Below are 18,922 nucleotides of genomic sequence, written 5' to 3'. Positions count from 1 at the left end.
TGCAGTCACCTGGCTGATGCCGGGCTGCAATAGTCTGCAGTCACCTGGCTGATGCCGGGCTGCAATAGTCTGCAGTCACCTGGCTGATGCCGGGCTGCAATAGTCTGCAGTCACCTGGCTGATGCCGGGCTGCAATAGTCTGCAGTCACCTGGCTGATGCCGGGCTGCAATAGTCTGCAGTCACCTGGCTGATGCCGGGCTGCAATAGTCTGCAGTCACCTGGCTGATGCCGGGCTGCAATAGTCTGCAGTCACCTGGCTGATGCCGGGCTGCAATAGTCTGCAGTCACCTGGCTGATGCCGGGCTGCAATAGTCTGCAGTCACCTGGCTGATGCCGGGCTGCAATAGTCTGCAGTCACCTGGCTGATGCCGGGCTGCAATAGTCTGCAGTCACCTGGCTGATGCCGGGCTGCAATAGTCTGCAGTCACCTGGCTGATGCCGGGCTGCAATAGTCTGCAGTCACCTGGCTGATGCCGGGCTGCAATAGTCTGCAGTCACCTGGCTGATGCCGGGCTGCAATAGTCTGCAGTCACCTGGCTGATGCCGGGCTGCAATAGTCTGCAGTCACCTGGCTGATGCCGGGCTGCAATAGTCTGCAGTCACCTGGCTGATGCCGGGCTGCAATAGTCTGCAGTCACCTGGCTGATGCCGGGCTGCAATAGTCTGCAGTCACCTGGCTGATGCCGGGCTGCAATAGTCTGCAGTCACCTGGCTGATGCCGGGCTGCAATAGTCTGCAGTCACCTGGCTGATGCCGGGCTGCAATAGTCTGCAGTCACCTGGCTGATGCCGGGCTGCAATAGTCTGCAGTCACCTGGCTGATGCCGGGCTGCAATAGTCTGCAGTCACCTGGCTGATGCCGGGCTGCAATAGTCTGCAGTCACCTGGCTGATGCCGGGCTGCAATAGTCTGCAGTCACCTGGCTGATGCCGGGCTGCAATAGTCTGCAGTCACCTGGCTGATGCCGGGCTGCAATAGTCTGCAGTCACCTGGCTGATGCCGGGCTGCAATAGTCTGCAGTCACCTGGCTGATGCCGGGCTGCAATAGTCTGCAGTCACCTGGCTGATGCCGGGCTGCAATAGTCTGCAGTCACCTGGCTGATGCCGGGCTGCAATAGTCTGCAGTCACCTGGCTGATGCCGGGCTGCAATAGTCTGCAGTCACCTGGCTGATGCCGGGCTGCAATAGTCTGCAGTCACCTGGCTGATGCCGGGCTGCAATAGTCTGCAGTCACCTGGCTGATGCCGGGCTGCAATAGTCTGCAGTCACCTGGCTGATGCCGGGCTGCAATAGTCTGCAGTCACCTGGCTGATGCCGGGCTGCAATAGATGTGGTGTCCTCCTTGTACCCTGTAGTTGGGGCCCCCCTCTCCCTAGACGTGATGTTGGCCCCTGGAGCCCCTGCCCTGCTCCTCCAGGATCCCTGTACACAGATCATGTTGCCTCCCTGTTGCCTCATTCAGCTGTGTGCAGGATTTGGCCCCGCCCTTGCTGTAAGCTGATTGGCTGCACAGGACCCATTGTGTTTGTTACCAGGAGGGGGCGGAGCCAACAGAGAAAGGAAACTGAAACTTTCCAGCCTGAGGCCCGGAATCTTCTCACCCCTCTGCCCGGTCCTGTCCCTGCCCCCGGCTCGTCCGCTGTACACAGCTCCTCATGCCGGCCACTGGCTCACCCCCCTGTATTCCCTATAGGAGGCAGGTAAGTGTCCTGTACACAGCGAGACTTCCTGCTCAGGAGGGGGGGGGGGATAACTTATACTCGTAATAGAGTCCTATAGAGATCAGCTTGTAACTAGGGAGCGAGATCAGCGGTGCCCCCCTCCCCCGCCGGGCCTTCACTCATGTGACCTCCGTCCATCGATAGGAAGGGTTGTCAGTCAGTATCATAGACGTTACATGGGAGAAGTACAGCGTCTGCAGGTTACCTCTGTAGTAGATTATACAGCAGGACATGCTGGGAGTTGTTGTTTAGGTTGTGTTTGGATGTAGCAGAGCCGGTTGTGTTCCCTGACTGTGCTGTTCTCCTCTCGGCAGGCCCGTCCACCCACCCTATGAGTGGCGATCCTCCCACCGCTCCCTCCTCACCGCTCCTCGGCCACACGCCGGCGATGACCGCCAGATCATACCCCGGGCATTACCGCCACCCTGTGCCGCCCTGCAGCTTTGCCCACAACTCTAACCCTGTTTCTCTCTTTAACCCTTTCCTCCCACAGGAGCAACAGGACCATTTCAGAGAACAGCAGCGAGCGTTTCTTCTGAGCAGTCAGCCAGACCTCCCTGTGTACCACAACCACCAGCAGCACTCCACCTGGAACTGCTACCGCCAGCATCCCAGGCACTACAACTCCCAGAAGCACCTGCCCCCTCCCGTCACACGTGCTCCCCCCTCTCCTGCCCGCCACGCCAAGTGGGGTCCAGACCTGTCTGCTTCCTTCCAGCGCCTCTCTGTGTCGCGCAGCTCGTTAGAAGACTCTCTCCTGCAGAGTTTCGGCACACTCCGCGAGGGCGAGTACCTGACGGCCAGCTACTTAGCCAAATCCTTTCGGTTGGAGAAGAAAGTTATCAATCAGCATCTGTACCACCTCGAGCGCAGTCGCCTGCTGTGTAAGGAAGAGGGCACTCCGCCCAAGTGGAGGTTATCAAGACCCCAGACCCAGCGCACCAACCCAGAGACCCCCGAACCAACAGAGTCCGAAGACATGGCAGAAACCAAGGAGAAGCTGTGCGAGTTCCTCTACCAGTCCCCAGGCTCCACGCCCGCCATTATCCGTAAGGGTCTGGGCATCTCCAAGATGAATGAGATCAACCAGCTCCTCAACACCCTGGAGAAGCAGGGCGACGTCTGCCGGCAGGGCAACACCTCCAAGTGGGCGCTGACCGACAAGAAGCGGGAGCGCATGTTCATCAAGAAGAGGGCGGCCGAGATCCACGAGAACGAGCAGGCCGGCCTTACCGACCCATACGTCCAGCCGCTCGCCAACTCCGAGAATGGGCAGCAGGGGGCAGCCGCGGTGGTGCCGGCTGCAGGGAACGTGGACAGCCTCACCCCCGAAGTGAAGGAGGAAGAGGAGGAGTCTGACATGACCAGCGATGAGCCTCCCGCCAAGAGAATGAAGGACATGTCGCAAGCTGACTACGAGAACGGGCGCTGGGCCATGGACGTGGTGTCGGACCGGGATGACGGGCTGGGCATGGACGTGCAGCAAGGCGCGGTGCAGAACTTCTATGAGCCGGCCAAGGAGTGCTCCCGCCTGGACAAGCTGCTGGCGTGCCAGGCCAAGAACCCTGTGAGCGGCCTCCTGGAGTTCGCTCACTTCTTCTCACTGCAGTGCGACTTTGTGCTCCTGGAACAGAGCGGGCCCTCACACGACCCCAGGTAAGAAGCTGACCAAGGGGGGGAGGGGACAAGAGGACCATGGCTACAGGGTTATTTCACTGGCTATTCTGGAGCACTACAGGTCCCAGCAAGAGCATATCAGACATGAATTGTTTATGCTGTGTGGTAAGAGACAAATAAGTGTGGCCTCTCCTGGGGGACAATGATCCATGGGGCCCCTATAATCATTCCTGAAGGGATACAATCTGTGGGGGGACCCAGTCTAACGGATCTTTTGTTCCCTCACTTTGTGGCAGGTTTAAGATTCAGGTGGTGGTCGATGGCCGCCGATTCCCCGAGGCTGAAGCCACCAGCAAGAAGACTGCGAAGAAGGAGGCGGCATCCCTGGCCCTGCGCATCCTCCTACGTGAGGAACAAGGGGGCACCCAGGAGGAGGTACTTGCAGAGCAGACCCCTGTAGAGCCCACCCCCGAGGAGACGGTAAGTGAGGGAGCGCTGCAGGTGGAGCTCTTATATGGGAGCCTTCTGCTTATTAGTTTAGTGCCCCCTCATATCATGCACGTTCCTGCTGTGACAGATTTTATTTCTCTTATTTCAGGAAAAGAGTGTGACCCCCTCGGCCCCGCTGATCGGGGGCAAGAATCCAATCAGCGTCCTGATGGAGCACAGCCAGAAATCCGGGCACATGTGCGAATTCCAGCTGGTCAGCCAGGAGGGCCCCCCACACGACCCCAAGTAAGTGTCTCCTTATAGAAGGGCCCCCCAAGTAAGTGTCTCCTTATAGAAGGGCGACCCCAAGTAAGTGTCTCCTTATAGAAGGGCGACCCCAAGTAAGTGTCTCCTTATAGAAGGGCGACCCCAAGTAAGTGTCTCCTTATAGAAGGGCCCCCCAAGTAAGTGTCTCCTTATAGAAGGGCCCCCCAAGTAAGTGTCTCCTTATAGAAGGGCCCCCCAAGTAAGTGTCTCCTTATAGAAGGGCCCCCCAAGTAAGTGTCTCCTTATAGAATGGCCCCCCACACGACCCCAAGTAAGTGTCTCCTTATAGAGGGGGGCCCCACACACGACCCCAAGTGTCTCCTCATAAGGGGATATCCACATGACCCAAAGTGTCTCCTTATAGAAGGGTGATCCCAAGTAAGTGTCTCCTTATAGAAGGGTGATCCCAAGTAAGTGTCTCCTTATAGAAGGGCCCCCATGTGACCCAAAGTGTCTCCTCATAAGGGGATATCCACATAATCCCAAGTAACTGTCTCCTTAGAGGGCCCCCCACATGACCCCAAGTAAGTGTCTCCTTATAGAGGGGCCCCCCACATGACCCCAAGTAAGTGTCTCCTTATAGAGGGGCCCCCATATGACCCAAGTGTTTCCTCATAAGGTGATACCCACATAATCCCAAGTAAGTGTCTCCTTATAGAGGGGCCCACACAAGACCCTCTGCAGCTATTTGGTTGTGTTAATCCGATGTGGTAACGTATCTGGTCTCCATAGATTCACCTACATGGTAAAGATCGGCAGCCAGACCTTCCCCACCGTGGTGGCCAACAGCAAAAAGGTGGCCAAACAAATGGCGGCGGAGGCGGCGGTGAAACAACTGCAGGAAGACAACCTGCTGAATCCTGAGAAGGTGAGGAGGGGAGCCAGGGGTTGGGGGGTCTGCGGACCACCTTTATGGTGTAGAGCTCATGTATATTAACCCTTTATTCAGCAGCAGCAGACGCCGCCTGAGTCGGTGACCGAAGTTGTGAACACCACGATAAACACTGATTTCCCCCCTATCCCGGAGCTGTCGGAGGAGGACCTAAAGTTCGCGCAGCATTCGGGCATCGGGGACTATATCAAGTATCTCAATGCCAACCCTGTCAGTGGGCTCCTGGAATATTCCCGCGCCAAGGGGTTCGCCGCCGAGTTCAAGATGGTGAACCAGACCGGGCCACCACACGATCCGAAGTAAGGGTCACCTGTTTGTGTATAGACCGGCGCTTGCCAACTGTTACAAAACTACAACTCCCAGCATGCTCTGATGGCTGAAGGTTGTCAGGGCATGCTGGAAGTTGTAGTTTTGCAGCAGCTGGCTAGCCACACATGTTGGAGGATGATGGGTGAGGCTGCACGTGTCATGTTGTCCAATAGGGGGCGATGTTCACTTTCATCTTTTTACCTCCGCTCTAGATTCGTGTTCCAAGCCAAAGTTGGAGGCCGCTGGTTCCCCCCTGTCACCGCGTCCAATAAGAAGCAAGCGAAGGCCGAGGCGGCCGATGCTGCCCTGAGGGTCCTGATCGGGGAGGCGGAGAAAGCGGTCCGAGAGGGAGAAAGCATGACGGAGGTGAGGGGGGGGGGGCGACATGATACCTGGGACATTTAATAGGCTCTGAATAACCAGATCCGGGAGACACCAGATCCGCACAACGTGATACCCTGCACCCGCTAATGGGGTCACCACAGCCCAACCGTGCCTGCATCTGTATCTCCGGGCTCCTACTGCAAGCGGATGATGGGAGTTGTAGTACATTTATTGTAGGGGAATTTCTCCTATTTATAGGTGTGAAAAGTGGAAAACTCTGTGCAAAAATTTTTTCATTTTTTAAACTTTACACCTTGCGTGAGAGGAGGCGTCGCCTTGGACAAAGCCAAATTTATCGCCATTTCCGCTACAGACTAAAATCTTCGAAGGCTCAGAGCTCGTGTGCGCCTCCTAATGGGGCAGAACGCAGAACCTTTCCCCATTAATGCTCTGTTCCCACAGTGAAATCTATGTGTGGAATTCTGCGCGGGGCTGGGGGGGGTTAGTAGCAGCGCATGTCGTGGTTTGTGGTGCGGCTCCATTCCCGATCTCTCCTAATAAGCGGTTTGTGTTGTCTCCAGCTCCCGGTCAGCGGCAGCACCTTCCACGACCAGATCGCCATGCTCAGCCACCAGAAGTTCAACAGCCTGACGGCCCGGATCCAGAGCAGCCTGCTGGGGAGGAAGATCCTGGCGGCCATCATCATGAAGCGGAACAGCGAGGACCTGGGCACGGTCGTTAGTATTGGCACGGGTGAGTGTGTGACTGGGAGGGGTGAGTGTGGGAGGGGTGAGTGTGCCATTGAGTGAGTGCATGGGGGGGGAGGGGTGAGCCACGTCCTGATCATTTTGTGTCTCCAGGTAACCGGTGTGTGAAGGGTGAGGAGCTGAGTCTGCACGGGGAGACGGTCAATGACTGCCACGCTGAGATCATCTCACGCCGGGGCTTCATCAGGTCAGTGTCTCTGCTGGGACTTGTAGTGTCACAGGGTCTGTACCTGATAGGACTGCACTGATCTCCGGCTTCATGTCCACAGGTTCCTGTACGATCAGCTGATGAAATACAACCCGGAGACCCCGGAGGAGAGTATATTCGAGGAGTCTGAGGGGGAGATGCTGAGGATCCGCCCGGGGGTCACCTTCCACCTCTACATCAGGTAAGTCACATGATATGGCGTCTCCTCTGGGGCCGCTGACATCATCGGGGGGTACACACACGCGCACACACACACACACACACACACACACACACACACACACACACACACACACACACACACACACACACGTTCTGTACTCAGAGCTCTGTCTCGTTGCAGTACCGCTCCCTGTGGTGATGGGGCGCTCTTCGACAAGTCCTGCAGTGACCAGCCCTCCGCAGAAGGAGACAAGCAGCATTACCCGCTCTTCGAGAACCCCAAGCAAGGAAAACTGCGAACCAAAGTGGAGAACGGTGAGTTACGATTGGATGCCACAGGAAATTGTCGCCTCCAGGGGTTAATATAGTCATGTGACCTGTTCTGTTGTGTCCGCAGGGGAAGGGACCATACCTGTTGAGTCCAGTGACATTGTCCCCACATGGGACGGGATTCAGCACGGGGAGCGGCTCCGCACCATGTCTTGCAGTGATAAGATCCTCCGCTGGAACGTGCTGGGGCTCCAGGGCGCCGTCCTGTCGCACTTTATCGAGCCGGTGTACCTCAGCTCCGTCACCCTCGGTAAGAGCCACGCAATTCTGAACACCGCGAAGATGATAGAAAATAAGGACAGTCCTGGCTCTGCTACAGCGGAGTGACACTAGATGGCGATTTGGGCTGCGGGGGTTGTGACGCTACGTCACGCCCTCTCAATGGAACTCTATGGGAGGGGGCGTGGTGTGACGTCACGACCCCCGCAGCCCACACCCAGCGTTCGGAACGCTGGGGCAGTGGAGTACCCCTTTAATGGTTACCTCTGGGCCTCCACTTGTAGTCTGACCTATCATGAGATGATCTGCAGGTGGAGTTCCCCTTAAATTGACGTTGCGATCTTCTGCAGTCTCCTCATCCCGATATCTTTATTTTTTGTAGGATACCTGTTCAGTAAGGGTCACCTGACACGGGCGATCTGCTGCCGTATGAACCGGGATGGGGACGCCTTCCAGAAGCTGCTGCCTGATCTCTACGTGGTCAATCACCCTGAGGTAAGCCCCTCCCCCATGTCTAGCCGCCTCCTACTTCGCCCTCACAGACAATTCAGTAACCAGAGATTGTGTTTGCAGGTGGGACGGGTCAGCGTGTATGACTCTCACCGGCAGACCGGGAAGACAAAGGAGTCCAGTGTGAACTGGTGCCTGGCGGACGACGAGGTGGAGGTTCTGGATGGAACTAAAGGCAAAACGGAAGGGTCAGTATTGTCTGTGGTGATCATGTGATCTGCTGTCTCACCTGGGGGCGGGGTTAATTATGTAGCTCTGACTCGTCACAGGTTTGTCTTTGTCTGCGGATCTTGTGCAGTGATCATGTGACCTGCCGTCTCTTTGTGGGTGGGGTCTATTTCATAGCTCCGCCTTCTCACCATTATCTGGTATTTTGGCTGCAAATCCTGCTTGGTGATCATGTGATCTGCTTTCTCCCTGTGGGTGTGGTTTATTACCGTTGTCTGGTCACATGGCTCCTGATCATGTGATCGGGTACATTTCCCGTGGGGGGGGGGGTTTATTCCATAGCTCCGCCTCCTCACCATTGTCTAGTGTGTTTTGGTCTGGCTCCTGTGCAGTGATCGGCCGTGTCTCCTTGGGGGAGGGGCTTATTCTGTAGCCCTGCCCCCTCACCATTTATCTGGTCTTTTTTTCAGGGCCCGGGTGGAAGTTTCCCGCGTCTCGAAGCTCCACATGTACGTCTTGTACCAGAACCTTTGCGCCCTGCGTGGCCGCAACGATCTCCTGCAGTACACGACCTACAGCGACATCAAAGCAGCGGCCGCCCCCTACCAGCAGGCCAAGGGACAGTTCTTTAAGGCTCTAGGGGAGATGGGATACGGGAACTGGATCTGCAAACCCCAGGAGGAGAAGAGCTTCAACCTGGCCACAAATTAACCACCATCGTTGTTATTATTTTGTTTTTTGTTTATTTTCCAGGCGCTGTTTTTGTTTTTGTAACGGAATGTCACTAGGGTCTGCACTGACGGGGGGGGAGGGGGAAGGGAGGGGGAAGGGAGGGGGGGGGTGATCCCAGCGCCAATCTGCCACGCCCTCCTCAGAAACCTGGCTGTTCCCCCTTCAGACCCCGTCCGCCATGATTGTTCGTGTGTGGAATGAATTCCTTTCTTTGTTCAGTTTTGTTTTTAACTTAGTCTTTTGTCGTACACAATAAATTGGCGTGTTTTTTTATTGCCACCATGTTTGACGGCTGGTTGTATGTCCTTATTCCCTCCCGCCGGTGCCCCCTGTGGGCTGACAATTTGAAGGGAAATGAGAGATTAGTGCAGGGATATGGGCAGTGTTGTCAGAATTATTGTAAAAAATGTCCTTTTTAAAAAAAATTAATAAAAATAAATAAAAATACTAATTTGACTAAAATTAGTTAATAGGGGGACACAGCCTCCAGCATGTGAGGGGTGACCACAAAGGTTTAGCCCATAAACCAGTGTTTGCCGACTAGGGTGCCCCCAGTATGTGGGAGGAGTAGTTTTGCTGGAGCTGCCATAAAAAGTGTTAGTGAAGTTTAAAGTGCGTGCCTTATCGTGTCCCAGCCGCCATTTTGGTGGCCGTCCAGCGCATATGTCCGTACTAATAACCACTGAACAGTTGACCCCCCCCACCATCATAGGTTCCGCTCTTTGTGGTGGCCATCTTAGTTGTCCCTCCTTTCAGTGTAGTCGACGCCTTAGCTTTCCCTCTTTGGGTGCGGCGGCCATGTTGGTTATCCTCCTTGCCCTCGGTGGCCATCTTAGTTGTGCCCGTTGGATGCAATGGCCGCCTCAGTTGTCCCTTGGGTGCAGTGGCTGCCTTAGCTGTTGTCTCTCCCCCCTCCCGGGTTGAGGCGGCCATCTTAGTTTGCCATCCTTGGGTGTGGCCGCAGTCTCACTTGTCCCTTAAGTGTGACGACCACTTTTTATTTATTTTTTTCCCTCTTGGGGTGTGGCTGCTGTCTCGGTTGACCCTTTTTGGGTGTGACGGGCGCTTTTTAGTTGTCTCCCCCCCCCCATCTGAGTTGCAGGTGGCATCTATTTTACATTGGGTGCGGTAGCCATCTTGGCTATCCTTGGTTGTCCCCCCCTTGCGCACGGCAATATTAGCTGTCCCCATTGGGTGCAGTGGCCACCTGAACAGTTCCCCCTTGTGTGCGGCGGCCAACGTTGTTTTTTTGTGTCTTGCCTTCTTTGCGGCAGCCATCTTGTCACCATTTGCATGTGGCAGCCATCTTAGTCCCCTCCCCTCTTTGGTCCAGCTGGGTTTCTGTGAGGCTTGTGGCAGAGGTGGCGGCGCAGACCCCGTTTTCTTTTTAGTGTTTGCGATCAGATATTTTTTTTTTTTTTTATATCTAGTTTTAGGTTTTTTGAGGTTGTGCGGTTTAGTCTTTTTGTTTGTTTTTTTCAGTGCATGTCTGACTGCTGCCGCTTCCTGTAAATGCAGACGTTCTCTGTTTTAGATTTAGTCAGACATCGGCCGCTGTAACATTCGCCAGTTTGGTTATTTGTTTTTATTTTTAATTAGTAACATTCCATACAATAAAATGAATCTCCCCAAACTGGATGGTGTCCGCCCCCACGTGTCACGATCATTTTCTATCTCCCATGTACAGAGCTCCGCCCTCCGCCGCCGCTTTGCGTGTTCTTCCCGTGTCGTAGACATTGGAGTTGCATGAACCTGGAGTTTTTTGTTTTATTTTTTGTTTAATTTTATTTCTTAAGTTTTTTTTTAGTCGTTCCCGTAGGTCAGTTTTTCAGGCTTTCGAAAAGACCGCGGCTGGAGAACGCCAAAACCTGTGCTGTGTCCGATCTTTGTAAGAGATGTACCTGGTCTTGAAAAAAAAAAACAATGGAGATATATATTGATATATAAATTAAGTGACACAATAAAGAATGTTAAATCCGGTCGTATATTTTTGGCTGTTCCCTCGCGATGGGCGGGGCTTCTGATCTCCACAGTAGTTCTATCGTCTGTTGGGTTCTATTGTGGTACCTCTGCGGGCCTGAAGGTGGTGCTGTTTCTTTGCAATCCTCCAGTGGTGTCTCCAGCTGTTGCAAAACTACAACTCCCAGCATGCCCGGACAGCCGTTGGCTGTCCGGGCATGCTGGGAGTTGTAGTTTTGCAACAGCTGGAGACCACTGGTCTAAATAATGCAGACACCTATAAGTTTTACATTCTGAATATAATCATGGCTCCTCCCCTTTGGCACTTACTTGCTCTCCGTGCATGATATGTGACCCGGGTGTCCATGTGGAGGCTCCATCGTCTGTCCATTGCGCCTAATACCATAACTGCCTCTAGGGGTCAGTGTTTATTATTTACATCTGTAGGGGACCTGGAGTACTGCACTCATTGTATCTGTGCTCCAGAGCTGAACTCACTGTGTACATACATTACTGATCCTGAGTAGAGATGAGCGAACTTACAGTAAATTCGATTAGTCACAAACTTCTCGGCTCGGCAGTTGATGACTTTTCCTGCATAAATTAGTTCAGCTTTCAGGTGCTCTGGTGGGCTGGAAAAGGTGGATACAGTCCTAGGAAAGAGTCTCCTAAGACTGTATCCACCTTTTCCAGCCCACGGGAGCACCGGAAAGCTGAACTAATTTATGCAGGAAAAGTCATCAACTGCCGAGCCGAGACGTTCGTGACGAATCGAATTTACTGTTAATTCGCTCATCTCTAATCCTGAGTTCAATCCTGTATTATACTCCAGAGCTGTACTCACTATTCTGCTGGTGAGGTCACTGTGTACATACATTACATTACTTATCCTGTACTGATCCTGAGTTATATCCTGTATTATACTCCAGAGCTGTACTCACTATTCTGCTGGTGAGATCACTATGTACATACATTACATTACTTATCCTGTACTGATCCTGAGTTATATCCTGTATCATACTCCAGAGCTGTACTCACTATTCTGCTGGTGAGGTCACTGTGTACATACATTACATTACTTATCCTGTACTGATCCTGAGTTATATCCTGTATTATACTCCAGAGCTGTACTCACTATTCTGCTGGTGAGGTCACTGTGTACATACATTACATTACTTATCCTGTACTGATCCTGAGTTATATCCTGTATTATACTCCAGAGCTGTACTCACTATTCTGCTGGTGAGGTCACTGTGTACATACAGGATATTACTCAGGATCAGTACAGGATAAATAATGTATGTACACCGTGACCTCACCAGCAGAATAGTGAGTACAGCTCTGGGGTATAATACAGGATATAACTCGGGATCAGTACAGGATAAGGAATGTAATGTATGTACACAGTGACCTCACCAGCAGAATAGTGAGTACAGCTCTGGAGTATAATACATTCCTTATCCTGTACTGATCCCGAGTTATATCCTGTATTATACTCCAGAGCTGTACTCACTATTCTGCTGGTGAGGTCACTGTGTACATACATTACATTACTTATCCTGTACTGATCCTGAGTTATATCCTGTATTATACTCCAGAGCTGTACTCACTGTTCTGCTGGTGAGATCACTGTGTACATTACATTACTTATCCTGTACTGATCCTGAGTTATATCCTGTATTATACTCCAGAGCTGCGCTCACTATTCTGCTGGTGAGGTCACTGTGTACATACATTACATTACTTATCCTGTACTGACCCCGAGTTATATCCTGTATTATACCCCAGAGCTGCGCTCACTATTCTGCTGGTGAGGTCACTGTGTACATTACATTACTTATCCTGTACTGATCCTGAGTTATATCCCTACAGAGCTGCACTCACTCTTCTGCTGGTGTCACCCTGTACATACTGGTGAGGTCAGTGAATGCAGCCTCCATTAAAGGAGTATCTTGTGCGCACTTTTTTCCTTTTATCCCGTCCGGGCTGCAAAATAAAATAAAATGCACTTTCTCTTACCTGCCAACGAGCCCCCGGTACAGGTGTTCGGTCGCCAGGCTGTATTCTTCTTACTTCCCGTTAGCCCGGCACGTCACACGGAGCTTCAGCCTATCACCGGCCGCAGTGATGTCCCGCCTCCGCTGGTGATAGGCTGAAGTAAGAAGAATACAGCCCGGGGACCCAACACCTGTACCGGGGGCTCGTTGGCAGGTAAGATAATGCGTTTTTTATTTTGCAGCCCGGACGGGATAACATGAGAAAAGTGTGCACCGGAGTACTCCTTTAAGTTTCCCATAATCCTCGGCTCGTTTCTGCACCAATAACATTTTGCTCGGAGACGTTTGATACAAACAATTTTCCTTTTATCTGAGATCTTGCAGTGCACAGCGCCCGGCCTCTGAGGTCGCACACGGGGGGGAGGGGCTGAGGCGTGAATGGCGCAGTCCGCGCTCCACTTACAAAACTTCTCCCCCTTTAAAAATCAAGAATAAGTGAGTCCCGGGCGCATCCACTCAGTCCTGGGGTCCGGGGAGGTGGGTGTGGGGGCTACTGTATCCAAACTGGTGAGGGGGTGACTGCAATGATTGGGGGAGGGGCAGAGGGGCCACATCCTACATACAGCGGTGCAAAGTGGTCACTAACTTAGGGGAACCCCGACCAGGACAGAGGGCTGCAATTTCTGCTTGTTGTCAGTGAATGGAAGCAGAAAACTCCAGTACAGGCGATCACAGCTGATGGGTTGTTGCAGTGGATTCAGAGTTGTCAACAATACGAGAGGCGGGACTAATGGAAAAAGGTGTGGCAGAGCTTAAAGGGGAACTCCAGCCAAAAAAAATAAATCCATTTATCCTCTATTCACAGGTTAGGAGATAAGTGTCTAATTGGGGGAGGGGTGAAACTGCTGGGACCCCAGATGAAGCATGGGAAATGTAGGCAGCATTTTAGTTAAAGGGGTAGTCCACTGCTGAAAAACGTGTCCCCTATCCTAAGGATAGGGGATAAGTTTCAGATCGCAGGGGGGGTGACCACTGGGGCCCCCCACGATCTCTTGTACGGGGGCCCCGGCTTGCTGGCGTGTGGCCAGCAAGCCGGGGCCCCCGTACAAGAGATTGTGGGGGGGGCCCCAGCGGTCGGACCCCCCCGCAAACTAAAAGTTATCCAGTGGTGAAAAACTTTTCCGTTATCCTAAGGATAGGGGATATCTCCTTTAATGAATAAAACTAGTATGGCTGAAAAAATCCCCATGCCTGCCATATCAGCTCAAACAGGTAAGTACAAGGTGTTCACAAGAACCTCTACATTATTCCCTAATAATAAACTATGTTACGCTATATATAAATAATAAAATAATTCTTGTAGTGCTTCTTTAAGGGGTTAAAGGGAACATTTAGTTCCGAACGCTGGGTGCAGGGGTCGTGACATCATGGCCACACCCCTTCGTGATGTCAAGCCACGCCCCCTCAATGCAAGTCTATGGGAGGGGGTTTGACTGCAGTCATGCCCCCTTCCATAGACTTGCATTGAGGGGGCGTGGCCATGATTGCACGAACCTCCGGTACAGCACTTGATTCTCTAAACACACACTGGGTGCAGCAGGGAAATCACGAGGGTCCTCAGTGGCGGGACCCCCGCGATCAGACCTCTTATGCCCTATCCTTTGGATAGGGAATAAGATGTATAGGGGCAGAGAACCCTTTTAATACCAGGACACAAGGACGTACCTGTACGGGTTAAGAATGGTTCCATTCACTGACAACAAGCATAAGTTGTGAGCCCCATTACAAGCAGCAGCAGCACAGACACTGGGGGGCAGCTTTACCCTCTTTGTGTTTTATTGCTCGGAGATAGAAGTGATGTCACCATTACGGCCCCTCCCCCCTGACACTTTCGGGATGTACCGGGAGTCGTCTTCAGTCTGTGAAGGGTCCGTCCTTGGCAGAAAACCTACAATAAGTGGTGACAGGGGAGACGCCCGGCCCAGGGTTAAAGGGGTGCCCTGCGGGTTTGGCTGGAAGAGCATCAGTCTGGTTCATTCCTAATAAATAAAAGTTCTCTTCGGGCGGCGATTCGGGGCCCGCGCCCTCCTGCAACTTCAATTAGAAGCGGGGGCCGCGCCCTCCTGCAACTTCAATTAGAAGCGGGGGCCGCGCCCTCCTGCAACTTCAATTAGAAGCGGGGGCCGCGCCCACCTGCAACTTCAATTAGAAGCGGGGGCCGCGCCCACCTGCAACTTCAATTAGAAGCGGGGGCCGCGCCCTCCTGAAACTTCAATTAGAAGCGGGGGCCGCGCCCACCTGCAACTTCAATTAGAAGCGGGGGCAGCGCCCTCCTGCAACTTCAATTAGAAGCGGGGGCCGCGCCCTCCTGCAACTTCAATTAGAAGCGGGGGCCGCGCCCTCCTGCAACTTCAATTAGAAGCGGGGGCCGCGCCCTCCTGCAACTTCAATTAGAAGCGGGGGCCGCGTGGTTGAGCTGTAATAATGTGTTGGACGTGTAGTTCTGGAAGAGCGGCTGAAGGAACATCCCGATGGTGCCGAACACACAGACGAAGATGAAGATCCAGAGGAAGAGACGATCGATCACCATCGCCACGTACTTCCAGTCCTCACTCACCTGCAAAGAGATCCCAGCATTACATCATACAGGGGGCGGGGCTGTGATCACATGTCATTACATCATACAGGAGGCGGGGCTGTGATCACATGTCATTATATTACTATTATATCAGTGATGTCATACAGGGGGCGGGCTGAGATCACATGTCATTATATTACTAGTATATTATATCAGTGATGTCATACAGGGGGCGGGGCTATGATCACATGTTATTACATCATACAGGGGCGGGGCTGTGATCACATGTCATTATATTACTATTATATTATATCAGTGATGTCATACAGGGGGCGGGGCTGTGATCACATGTCATTACATCATACAGGGGCGGGGCTGTGATCACATGTCATTATATTACTATTATATTATATCAGTGATGTCATACAGGGGGCGGGGCTGTGATCACATGTCATTATATTACTATTATATTATATCAGTGATGTCATACAGGGGGCGGGGCTGTGATCACATGTCATTATATCAGTGATGTCATACAGGGGGTGGGGCTGTGATCACATGTCATTATATTACTATTATATTATATCAGTGATGTCATACAGGGGGAGGGGCTGTGATCACATGTCATTATATTACTATTATATCAGTGATGTCATACAGGGGGCAGGGCTGTGATCACATGTCATTACATCATACAGGGGCGGCGCTGTGATCACATGTCATTACATCATACAGGGGCGGGGCTGTGATCACGTCATTATATTACTATTATATCAGTGATGTCATACAGGGGGCGGGGCTGAGATCACATGTCATTATATTACTAGTATATTATATCAGTGATGTCATACAGGGGCCGGGGCTGTGATCACATGTCATTATATTACTAGTATATTATATCAGTGATGTCATACAGGGGGCGGGGCTGTGATCACATGTCATTATATTACTATTATATTATATCAGTGATGTCATACAGGGGGCGGGGCTGTGATCACATGTCATTATATCAGTGATGTCATACAGGGGGTGGGGCTGTGATCACATGTCATTATATTACTATTATATTATATCAGTGATGTCATACAGGGGGAGGGGCTGTGATCACATGTCATTATATTACTATTATATCAGTGATGTCATACAGGGGGCAGGGCTGTGATCACATGTCATTACATCATACAGGGGCGGGGCTGTGATCACATGTCATTACATCATACAGGGGCGGGGCTGTGATCACGTCATTATATTACTATTATATCAGTGATGTCATACAGGGGGCGGGGCTGAGATCACATGTCATTATATTACTAGTATATTATATCAGTGATGTCATACAGGGGCCGGGGCTGTGATCACATGTCATTATATTACTAGTATATTATATCAGTGATGTCATACAGGGGGCGGGGCTGTGATCACATGTCATTATTTACTAGTATATTATATCAGTGATGTCATACAGGGGGCGGGGCTGAGATCACATGTCATTATATTACTATTATATTATATCAGTGATGTCATACAGGGGGTGGGGCTGTGATCACATGTCATTATATTACTAGTATATTATATCAGGGATGTCATACAGGGGGCGGGGCTGTGATCACATGTCATTATATTACTAGTATATTATATCAGTGATGTCATACAGGGGGCGGGCTGTGATCACATGTCATTATATTACTATTATATTATATCAGTGATGTCATACAGGGGGCGGGGCTGTGATCACATGTCATTATATTACTATTATATTATATCAGTGATGTCACACAGGGGGCGGGGCTGTGATCACATGTCATTATATTACTATTATATCAGTGATGTCACACAGGGGGCGGGGCTGTGATCACATGTCATTATATTTACTATTATATTATATCGGTGATGTCATACAGGGGGCGGGGCTGTGATCACATGTCATTATATTACTACTATATTATATCAGTGATGTCATACAGGGGGCGGGCTGTGACCACATGTCATTATATTACATCATACAAGGGGGGGGGGCTATGACCACATGTCATTATATAACATTATACAGGGGCGGGGCTGTGATCACGTCATTATATTACATTATACAGAGGGTGGGGCTGTGATGACATGTCATTATATTACTATTATATTATATCAGTGATGTCATACAGGGGGGCGGGGCTGAGATCACATGTCATTATATTACTAGTATATTATATCAGTGATGTCATACAGAGGGCGGGGCTGTGATCACATGTCATTGTATTATTATTATATTATACCAGTGATGTCATACAGGGGGTGTGGCTGTGATCACATGTCATTATATTACATTATATCAGTGATGTCATACAGGGGGCGGGGCTGTGATCACATGTCATTATATTACTATTATATTATATCAGTGATGTCATACAGGGGGCGGGGCTGTGATCACATGTCATTATATCAGTGATGTCATACAGGGGGTGGGGCTGTGATCACTTGTCATTATATTACTATTATATTATATCAGTGATGTCATACAGGGGGCGGGGCTGTGATCACATGTCATTATATTACTATTACATTATATCAGTGATGTCATACAGGGGCGGGGCTGTGATCACATGTCATTATATTACTATTACATTATATCAGTGATGTCATACAGGGGCGTTGCTGTGATCACGTCATTATATTTCATCATACAGGGGACGGGGCTGTGATCACATGTCATTGCATTACTATTATAGCAGTGATGTCATACAGGGGGCGGGGCTGTGATCACATATCATTATATTACTATCTTATTATAGCAGTGATGTCATAAAGGGGGCGGGACTGTGATCACATATAATAGTAATATAATGGTATTATATTAGTGTTGTCATACAGGGGGCGGCGCTGTGATCACATGTCATTATATTACTATTATATTATAGCAGTGATGTCATAAAGGGGGCGGGGCTGTGATCACATATCATTATATTACTATTATATTATAGCAGTGATGTCATAAAGGGGGCAGGACTGTGTTCACATATAATAGTAATATAATGGTATTATTTAGTGATGTCATACAGGGGGCGGGGCTGTCCGTTAACACTCACGCTCTGATCGTCATCCTCGCTCTTCATGTGATCCGCTATGAAGCGTACTCCGTCCACCGCCTCCTCCAGCCCGCACAGACACTGTCGTAACTTCCCCTGTCTGTCCCGGAATCCGTTCACCCCTTCGGGTAGTTCCGGCAGCTGCCCGGCACCGTATTTCTTCACTGTGGCCTGGTTGACATAACAGGTGCAGGATTTGGTGTTGTCCCGCAGGAAGAAGCTCCCCGTCGCCCTCTCCTGGCCCTGCCTCTGCTGGCGCAGGCGTTGGCGGGCGCAGTTTTGCCTGGGCTGCTTCATGAATAGCAGGGTGGGCAGCTTATCCAGGAAGACCACCTTAACCCAGGGCGGCATGGTGTGCGTGGTGGGCGAGCGGTGGTGGACATTGAGGACGCAGACGCTGGTGACGATGGAGAAGGTGACCAGGACCATGGTAAACATCAGGTATTTGCCGACCAGGGGGACGTCCAAGGAGGTGGGGGGCACTATCTTGGAGATGAGCAGCAGGAAGACGGTGAGGGCCAGCAGCACGGAGATGCAGAGGGTCATCTTCTCGCCGCAGTCAGAGGGCAGGTAGAAGACCAGGATGGCCAGCGAGGTGA

At 51.4% G+C, this 18,922-nt stretch overlaps 2 protein-coding genes across 3 annotated transcripts in view; one reads left to right on the top strand and one right to left on the bottom strand.

Moving 5' to 3' along the window:
- Nucleotides 1–1,561: 1,561 nt before the first annotated feature.
- ADAR (adenosine deaminase RNA specific) lies at nt 1,562–10,700 on the top strand. 2 transcript variants are annotated; one of them, XM_056546581.1, is made up of 15 exons: nt 1,562–1,700; nt 2,215–3,377; nt 3,635–3,818; nt 3,937–4,073; nt 4,827–4,962; nt 5,047–5,285; nt 5,508–5,661; nt 6,201–6,372; nt 6,480–6,573; nt 6,656–6,775; nt 6,938–7,071; nt 7,154–7,336; nt 7,688–7,800; nt 7,879–8,003; nt 8,454–10,700. In XM_056546581.1, exons 1-15 carry the CDS (start codon nt 1,656–1,658, stop codon nt 8,692–8,694), a joined length of 3,240 nt encoding a protein of 1,079 aa, XP_056402556.1. In that variant the 5' UTR covers nt 1,562–1,655; the 3' UTR covers nt 8,695–10,700. The 2 variants fall into 2 exon arrangements, with proteins under 2 accessions (XP_056402556.1, XP_056402555.1); XM_056546580.1 differs by having other exon boundaries at nt 1,563–1,700; nt 5,044–5,285.
- A 3,078-nt stretch (nt 10,701–13,778) lies between these two features.
- The window catches only part of CHRNB2 (cholinergic receptor nicotinic beta 2 subunit), a gene marked incomplete in the record, with an annotated part of 38,373 nt that continues 33,229 nt past the window's right edge, over nt 13,779–18,922 (bottom strand). Inside the window, 2 exon segments of the mRNA XM_056546579.1 lie at nt 13,779–15,288; nt 18,324–18,922. Coding sequence (XP_056402554.1) covers nt 15,118–15,288; nt 18,324–18,922 — 770 coding nt within the window.

Source organism: Hyla sarda, chromosome 11 (assembly GCF_029499605.1).
Source record: "Hyla sarda isolate aHylSar1 chromosome 11, aHylSar1.hap1, whole genome shotgun sequence".
In the NCBI taxonomy this organism is placed as follows: domain Eukaryota; kingdom Metazoa; phylum Chordata; class Amphibia; order Anura; family Hylidae; genus Hyla; species Hyla sarda.
This window is presented reverse-complemented; position numbering and strand designations above follow the sequence as displayed.